We start from the raw sequence: 9,189 nt of genomic DNA, 5'->3' as shown, positions 1-9,189 counted from the left end.
GGCATGAGGAACTCTGGAAAACACTGAGGCTTAGCTTTCTTCCATTGCTTTCAATACTTGGGTCTCTAATATGCCCTGCAAGAAACCCAGGTGGATTCTCCTGCATTTCCAGCATCCCAGGGAGCATCTTGGGCTGCAGTCGGTATCTGCCTGGCCCAATGTGTAATGAATAATTAATCCAAAGCACAGTCCCCCCCAGAATACCTGGCAGCCAAGTTTCTCACCTGGTAAGTGGGGAAACAGAGTTTGAAACTCTGAGGCCTGATTCATAGGGCAATACCATGTTTTCTGTACTCTGATCACTGTGTTAATGTTTAACCTAAGGCAAGTGTCTGCCTCTATTTTTTTTTTCTCCCTCTAAAAAACCCTGACAGCAAGCACTTTGAAGTAACACGGAGGTTCATGGGTATAGAGAGCTGGTTGCCCCCTCATATGTTTCCCCAAGTCTAGAGTGGAAGGCTTTTGTATTTATATACCATTATTTGGGGTTTTTAGATATCCATTTTTGTCAATTTAGCAATACATGTGGCTATTGTTCATTGCTTTGCGGTACTAGATCCAGCCCTCAGAAATGCTGGCCATCCTTGGCTCCTATTTTGCTTCAAGGAAGGCCCTTGAGATGCTGCAGGGGAAGCCCAAGCGTGCTCTGTTTTAGTCGTTTCCACACTCGTGTTTGATATGTGTGTGCATGCTAACTTCCTTTTTTTCTTCTACTTTATTTTGACAGTGGAAAATTTGGTCTCTTCTGAGAAACTTGCAGCTTTTGGGCGATCGGGACGTTGAATTTGGTGGACAGTTACCATTTGTTCCCTGGGATTGTACCTGCCCTTGCTTTCCTCATCCCCTCCCACGCTCCCCTTCCCTCTGATAAAACTCCAGGGCATTACAGTATTGCTATGGAGCCCAGGGAGACTTTGGGCAGCTCCTGGCAAAGGGGAGGTGCAGCAGACTTTCTGCCAGCCGCTGTGATCTCCGTGAAGCCTCCTCCTACCTCCAGCTGCGTGGAGGAGATGATGCTGCCTGTGGCAGGCTCGGGGAAAGGGATCCTGGTGAGCAGTGAGAGGCTGGAGCCCAAGGAAGAGGATGGTTCTGGGAGAGATATGGATTCCACTTCCAATGCAGACAGTGAGAAATGGGTGGCGGGAGATGGCCTAGAGGAGCAGGAATTTTCCATCAAGGAGGCTAACTTCACGGAGGGGAGTTTAAAACTAAAGATCCAGACCACTAAGAGAGCTAAGAAGCCCCCAAAGAACTTGGAGAACTATATTTGCCCTCCTGAGATCAAAATCACCATCAAGCAGTCTGGGGAGCAGAAGCTTTCCAGAGCTGGGAAAAATAGCAAAACAGCTAAAGAGGAGGACAGATCATGCTCCAGAAAGAAGGTAAGTCCTATTCTTTCCTATTCTATCCCTTTCTGCTGAAAGCAGAGGGAGAAGGTAGGATTAAACCTGCTCCATTTGTGTCTGAGGCATAAACCTTTGCAAGGTTTGCAAAGCCCCGCTTGGCTGTGGAGGAGATAATACAGAGTAGGTATCGTCCTGCCCTGCTGCATGTGCTGCAGAGATGACCTTGAACTATCCTTCAGATAAACCAATTCAGAAGGGATCACAAGTTCAGCTGTGCCTCTTCTATTTTTGTGCATGAGATTTAAGATTAATCATTACATGAGTGATAAATGAAGGAGCCCACTTCTAAACTGCTTTGTGTCTGAGTGCTAATGTTCAAGCCTTTTGCAGTTAAAGCTTTCAACTTTTTTTATTTTTTTTTAAATATAGGTATATGTACAGTGAACAATTTAATCCATTCATGCATACTGGGTGAAGGGCTCCATTATTCTTGATTACAGCTTTGTGCTAGCAATGCTATAGTTATGCTTCAGAAAATACTTCCATTATAAATCTCATTTTCTTCCAGGTGCATATAATTTTCTTGAAACATCATTCTGGAGAGAAGGTTTTGGTTCTTTAAGTAAAAATTTTTTTTTTGTTGTTTTTTTTTTTTTTTGGTTGGTTTTTTTGGGGTTTTTGTTTTTTTTTTTTTTGGGAGGGGGTTATTTAGTCAAAGCGGGGGGAATCTTTTCTTTGTATGAGCTGTTTTCAGGAGCACTCTTTTGTTTTACTGTTGGCTTGATTCCCCCATCCCCCAGTAATGTCCCCTACACTTAAAGCAAATTTAGTTAAAGTGTTTTAAGCAGCACTGGTATGGGCAGGGATACCTGGTGACTATTCATGTTATTTTGGGTGTAGTGGTTTTTTCTGTCCTAGGTGTTAGACAAAGGAATTTTGGTCAGGTTGAGGCTTTATCACAGTACAAATACTTCACCTCTGCCTCCTTAGTAACATGTGGGCATCAAGATGAGTTCAGACAGGAACCCAGATTTGATGAAAGACTCAAGAATATCTCCAAAACCTGGACAAATTAATCTGGGATGTAGGTATCCACTGATTAGAGCTCAGCATATGACTTTGCTTTCCTGCTCATGCAGCTTGTATCCCTTGTTGAGCAGAAGGTTCCCACTTCTCCCATACCTTATATGCTTGATGGATGCTCAAAGGGCTACTTGAAGCCTTGAGGATGCTAATTGCCAATGGCTCTTCCTGGAGACAGTCTCCTTGGCAGACTAACTTAGACCAAAATTCTTAATCACTTGTTGAAGTATCAACACTTCCCATTGACTCAAGGCTGAGCCCAAGGAGATTAACATTGTTAACATTGCTCACTCTGAGAGTACTTCTCTTAGAAGCTGAACTGGGGGGGGGAAGAACCCCAAAATCAAGGGGACGGCATACTCCATGTGCATGAAAAAAATAGCCCTTGTTAGCACAGCAACGGTTTGGCTCTATAATACACTGAGAAGAGATTTTCCCACCTATTGAGAAGGATGGGCTGTCTTAGCACTGAGCAATGTCTTATTTCAATGTCCCTTTCCTCCCTGAATACTTGCAGAGGTCTCGGGAGAACTAGTGGTTGTTTGAGACCATGCTCAGTAACAGCAAAGGTGTCACAAGCAATCCATCCATGGCTGTGCAGGGAGAAAATACTTGCAAGCCACTGCCTACCCTGCATGGACCATAGAGACTGCTTGGAAATTGGAGCTTTCATTTCTGTTTAGCACCCAGTCAGATGTGTGTGGAAGGCATGTTCATTCTTTCACGTGGCTGTCCGAAAAGCTTAAATGAATAAAGCTAACTATGAAACTGTGTACAAGAAAACAAACCCCAACAACACCTTGTCGTGTGGTTATGCTCAGAGTGAGGCTTTAATTGCAGAAAGATAAGGAATTTGAAAGAAGCAGATCATGGCCCAAACGTGGCTGCATCCAGCTTGCACTTGTGCTGTGAGGTCTGAGCTAGCTGATGCTGTGTTCACACCCTGTGTGCAGGCTGGAAGCATTCTGGGACAGCACTGGCCTAAATCTGGCCATTAAAACTAAACAAAACAAACAGCAGGTGGATGCTCTGAGTAGATGGGGAGAGGGCTGTCCCACCTGTGCAGCATTAGCATAACACCCAACAGCTGCCACAGGGTAGCTGCTGAGCTGTGGCAGTGGCTGAGAAGACCCCAGCAGGGATCTGGAAGACCCTAGTATTGTGATCACCTGTGGCCTGCATCACCAGGATGGTATATAACCTGCATCCTTGCAGCTGAAGGGATTTGGTACACAGCTGCCTCTTAGCTTGTAGGTTGCACGATCAGGCCTTGACTGTGAACATCTTGTATCAAGGGGTGATGGAAGGTGCTATGGGAGAGGGAGGTTGGAAATTGGTGAAGGAAGGGTTTCAATGCTGGTAGCATGATTGCTTTCATGGCTGACACCTGTATCTTGAAGGTAGTTACAGTGATTTTTGGGGAAAGAAGATAGGAGGCAACAGCTAGTTGAAACTTGAATGGAGCTGAAGCTGTCTAGTCTACCTGTGGGTTTCCCCAGGAGAGAGGAATGTGCAGGTACCTTCTGCATGTACTTGCAGAACTGTTGAGAGCTGTGGTAGTGGTTAAAAAAAAGTGATTGTCATATTTAAATAATTCTGGCAGTTTTGCTATTTCAGAGTTAGGCTGTTTGATTGCCTGTTTCTTTAATCAGTACAAACTCCAGAAAAGCAGTTACTGGCAGCACCAGCAGGAAACAAGGCATTTAAACCAGTGGGGCAGATCTTCAGTTGGTATCACTCCACTGTTCCCTGTGGATTTTTACCACAAGAGTTTGGCCCATGTACGCATTTCCCTTGTGCATGGGAACAGCATCATTATTTGGATTTACCACCTTGCTTATGGATGCAGGGCATATATACAGGCCTCACAGACCCATATATAAGGATGGAGAGCTGAGTATAATCTGAGCTGCACGTGCCATGTTTGTGTGTCTGGTGGGTGGCAGTGGTTGTCTTGCACCCCATGGAGGAGCACCTGAATTTATCTTTTCCCCTGAGGAGGAGCAAACTCTATCAGGACTTGAAAAAAAAAAATCACTTAAGTTTGTTGCATAAGAATTTCAGCCACATCTTCAGTAGTCCCCAGTGATTTGAAATACCAATTAGGCATTCTTGTAGGAGTTTCAATGCACACAGCACAGAGGGCAAGAAATGAAAACATAGAAGCAATTTAAGTAACAGCATGTGGGTACACAAAGGCCTAGTAATGCTAACAATGTAAAAGCATTTATTCAGTGGCCACATAAGGAGGAAGAAGATATGCCTGTTCTGAAGCTTTCCACTGCTCTGCTAATTAGGCAATAGGGGCTAGTGCCAGATTTCTAAAGCTGTGATCCAGGGAGTGGTGGTGATTAGAAGGGGGCTCTGTAGAGAGCCATGCTGCTCATGTGCTGAGACTTAGGGTTTTTATTTTGCCTTTGATTCCAGCTGCTACACTATATTAAAAGTTGTAAATACATTAAATACTTTTCTCGTGTTGCTTTTCTGTGTGAGCAATCACCCCAGGCATTAATGCAATCATGAATGGGAGGGAATCCAGGAGAGGATCTTGCTGTGTGCAGTTGCTGATGCCTGGGAGTGAGCGGGGAGGAAGGCAGGGGGTGAGAGAGCATCAGTGTTGGGAATCTCTGCTGTGTCAGCTTGAATGCTTGGCTGCAACCCAATGACTTTTGGGGTTTCTTTTAAGTCATGACCATGCCAAGTTTCACATCAGTTTCCCCTTGAAAATAAGTGTGAAGGTAGTTTCCTAACCCCTTTCCCGGGGCTGCTTGGAAGGTGAATCATAGCTTGGGCTGTCCCTGCGGCTGCTTGTGTGGCAATTGGAAAGTGCACAAATGTTTTTTAAGTGTTTGCTCTTATTTCAACCTTCTGGTGCCTGGGGATGGTGTGGGCTGGTCCCTTGCCACATCTAAACCTGCAAATGGCTCCATTTCATTTAGTCCGTTTGGAGAGGGAGGGAAGAAAAAAAGCCAGGAGCCCAAAGGATGTCCTGCTGGCATGTTGGCAAGCCCTGCAGCTGCTGCTCTCCTACTTGCAGCAGGGTTGCTTGAGTCTAGCATGCTCAGCATCACCAAATGTCCATTTTCCTTTGGATAAGGATACATACTGTCAGTCTGGAAAGGGCACTGAACACTGAAAGCATGGCACCAACTGCAATGAAGCAATCAATCAGCATTCCCTGCCTGTCATGTAGCATTTAACAAGCCCCAGATAAGCAGTATTTCCCTGGTTTTGCCTTATTCCCCCGAATTTGTTGCTCTGTTTTCTTGTGTTTGTAAACACTTCATTTTTCACCCCCTTCTTTCTTTAAGCATAGCCTGACAAAGTTTCTTTGGAGCTTCCATCATATGCATAATGTCCTACTTCAGGGGATGTAAACTCATTTTTTTTAATTATTATTGCACTGGGTTGTGTTTTGGGGTTTTTTTTTTTTTGTTTGTTTATTTTGGTTTTTTTGTGAGGTGGTGATTTTTTTTATTTTTTTTTTTAAACTTTGCGTTCTTGTAGGTATTTACTGTTTCTCTGCAGGAACCAATTCTAGCACTTTTCCCCTTGAAATTCAGTTCATAGTCTATCTTTCCTCTGCCCCACACATACAACTTTCTCCTGAGGTTTGCCTTTCCTCACCTCTCTCATTTGTATGCTTTCCCCTTTGCACCCCTTCTCCTTCCCCCTTCTCCTTCCCCCTTATTTGCATCGCTGACTGCACATTGCTTCTTCCCCTCTCTTCCCCTCTCTTCCCCTCTCTTCCCCTCTCTTCCCCTCTCTTCCCCTCTCTTCCCCTCTCTTCCCCTCTCTTCCCCTCTCTTCCCCTCTCTTCCCCTCTCTTCCCCTCTCTTCCCCTCTCTTCCCCTCTCTTCCCCTCCCAAAGGATGAGCCTCCATAGCCCCTTCAATGTGGACCTGTTTCTGTGCTGGTTTGGTCCCCACTCTTGCTTACAAAAGCTTTGAGGCTGCTGTAAATGATGCTGGTGGCAAGTACCTGAAGCTCAGCATCTTTCCAGGTTATAGTGGTAGAGGCCCAGAAGCGCCAGCACAGCGAGAAAGTCTTCTAGTTGCATTTAAGGTTAAACTGGCTTTTGAGCAGCTGAGAGACCAATTTAGAGTTGCTCTAACAGGAATAAGGCTTCTGGTGTTTTTACAGTTTTTCTATGCAAACATATAGAATCATAGAATAGTTAGGGTTGGAAAGGACCTTAAGATCATCTAGTTCCAACCCCCCTGCCATGGGCAGGGACACCACACGCTAAACCGTGTCACCCAAGTCTCCATCCAACTTGGCCTTGAACACTGCCAGGGATGGAACATTCACAACTTCCTTGGGCAACCTGTTCCAGTGCCTCACCACCCTCACAATAAAGAATTTCTTCCTTATATCTAACCTGAACTTCCCCTGTTTAAGTTTGAACCCATTACCCCTTGTCCTATCACTACAGTCCCTAATGAAGAGTCCCTCTCCAGCATCCTTGTAGGCCCCCTTCAGATACTGGAAGGCTGCTATGAGGTCTCCACACAGCCTTCTCTTCTCCAGGCTGAACAGCCCCAACTTTCTCAGCAGCTCTTTAATATTCATCCCAGGTTTCTTCTTGGCTAGCTTTTCTTTCTACTGCATTGTTAAAAGCACAAATGAAACAGGTGCAGTTCGGTGCCCTCCCACCATAATTACCTTGAGCTTCCCCCCCCCCGAAAGAGAGCAGGAATGAATTTCTTTGTAAAAGCTTCAGAGCTTAAGAAACCAATTTTGCTATGAGCTGAGAACCACTCAGGCCCAGGTTCATCTTGGTCCTTGAAGGCTTCTGAGGTGCCCAGACTGGGAGCTGAGTCCTCTTGGGCCCCCACCTAGTCACCTGGAGGAGGTTGGTTCTTCCTGAAGGCGGCTCAGTCCTCCCTGTGAAGAGCAGAGGGGGCTGGATCCTAGCTCTTACCCTTCCTTCTTCTCCAAAGCCTGCTGGAGCAGTGTTCACCTTGCATTGTGTCATGGATATTTTGTGACAGGAATAAAGCAGAGTTTATTTTCCAGCTCAGTGCTCTGCCTGAGCCAGCTGATGTCCATCCCTCACTGTCTCCTGCTCCTAAGGAATTGTGACTTTATTTTTTTGCATGTAGTTAAGTGTTTCTTAAAGAAGCAAATGTCCAGCAGTGAAGGGATGGGCTGGGGAAATCTGATTAGCTGCCATATGACCAGGGCTTGTGGAGGCTGTTTGTGTGGAGGACAGGTTCTGTTTTGCAGCATGGCTGTTTCAATAGCCCTCTGTGATGTTTGCTTGTACTGTGCCTCTCTTCAAACCATGACAAAACGTCTGCAGTGCTGGTTTTGGGGTTGAGGAGATGCTGCAGGGAAGCAATTGGAACAAGTGCAGGGAAGCTGGGGGTCCAGCTGGAGGTCTCACCAGTCCCCACCACTAAACTGCAGGAGGGGATGGGTGTTGCTCCTGGCAGTCTCATAAAGCTTGGCCAAGTCAGTGCACACTGGTTGTTTCAAAAGCACGGTGGCCTCCAGGCTAACAGAAATGTGCTGGAGACGTGATGTGCTGGTACGTGCACCCAGAGCTGCAAACCTCTGTACTGACTGTGTCCTCATGTGCAGAGGTTTTGGGATGCATAGGCATCCTGGGTTCAGCTGTCACAGTTATTTTTCTCCTTCTTAATAGCTGGTGCAGTGCTGTGTTTTCAGCTTTAGTCTGAGAACAATGCTGATAACACACCAATGTTTCAGTTGTTGCTAAGTAATGCTTACCCAGATCAAGGACTTTTCTATCTCTCATGCTCTGCCAGTGAGGAGGGGCACAAGAATCAAAAACACAGCACTGCACCAGCTACTAAGAAGGAGAAAAATAACTATTACAGCTGAACCCAGGACAATTATACTTTAGTTTATTTGACCATTATTATCTCAAGCTGTGGGGTTTACATTCTTTTGATTCTCCTCTCCATCCCACTGGGAGCAGGGGGGGGGGAAAGAAGGGGGGGAGTGAGTGAGCAGCTGCGTGGTTCTGAATTACTGGCTGGGTGTAAACCACGACAATAGGTCTTTCAATCCTTCATGCACATGCATTCAGTGCTCCCTCTCCTGTCTTTCCAGGCATGCCTGACCACAGATAGCTTATGATTTATCTTCAGCTTTTTAATCTTCAATCCCTTTTTCATACACACATGCACACCCAGCTAGCCCCCTCAGGTCAAGTCTAATTCTTCACATGCTTCATGCCCAGATGGGCTTCTTGATGCCCACATTCCCCTGCATAATCAGTGGGACTGAGTGATGGACTTATCTTGAGTTCATTTGAATGGAAAGAGGAGTTTGACCTTGTGCCCTCAGCTTATCTTTTTTTGTTTGTTTGTTTTCTAAGAGCACTCAAACTTGTGAAAGTTGTTTTCTGATCTCTTTCCTCTTATGTGGCTTCTGTGGTGTCTAATGATGAGTGAACTTGCTGGACAAGCCCTCTTTGGATGTCCCTCAGGGGTCCCTTCTGGCCAGCAAACAATTTGAATAAAACTCTTTTAACTATTGTATCTCAAAGATTTCTGTTCTTACATCAAATTTGATCAAAATTGTTTAAAATACTCTAAAAACTTTGAGGAGAGGATCATACAGGCAGGCAAGGACACACAAACACACAGTGTGATCAGACCATGTTAGCCTTGTTTCCTTAAGAAACCGGTCTAAAAATATCCAGACTAAACGTGCTGAGACTTTTCTAACTCTTGAACCTTAAAATTATTCCATTTGATATATGACTTTTCAGGACAAGTTCTGTTAG

The 9,189-nt window shown here is 45.2% G+C and overlaps 1 protein-coding gene across 1 annotated transcript in view; it reads left to right on the top strand.

The window, feature by feature from the left end:
* The first annotated feature begins 735 nt into the window (after window positions 1-735).
* Window positions 736-9,189, top strand: part of LOC115618976 (SET-binding protein-like) — a 280,242-nt gene continuing 271,788 nt past the window's right edge. Inside the window, exon 1 of the mRNA XM_030510989.1 lies at window positions 736-1,382. Within this exon, the coding sequence (XP_030366849.1) occupies window positions 897-1,382 (486 nt within the window). The 5' untranslated portion in view covers window positions 736-896. The remainder of the gene's footprint in view (window positions 1,383-9,189) is intronic.

Source organism: Strigops habroptila, chromosome W (genome assembly GCF_004027225.2).
Source record: "Strigops habroptila isolate Jane chromosome W, bStrHab1.2.pri, whole genome shotgun sequence".
Classification (NCBI taxonomy): domain Eukaryota; kingdom Metazoa; phylum Chordata; class Aves; order Psittaciformes; family Psittacidae; genus Strigops; species Strigops habroptila.
This window is presented reverse-complemented; position numbering and strand designations above follow the sequence as displayed.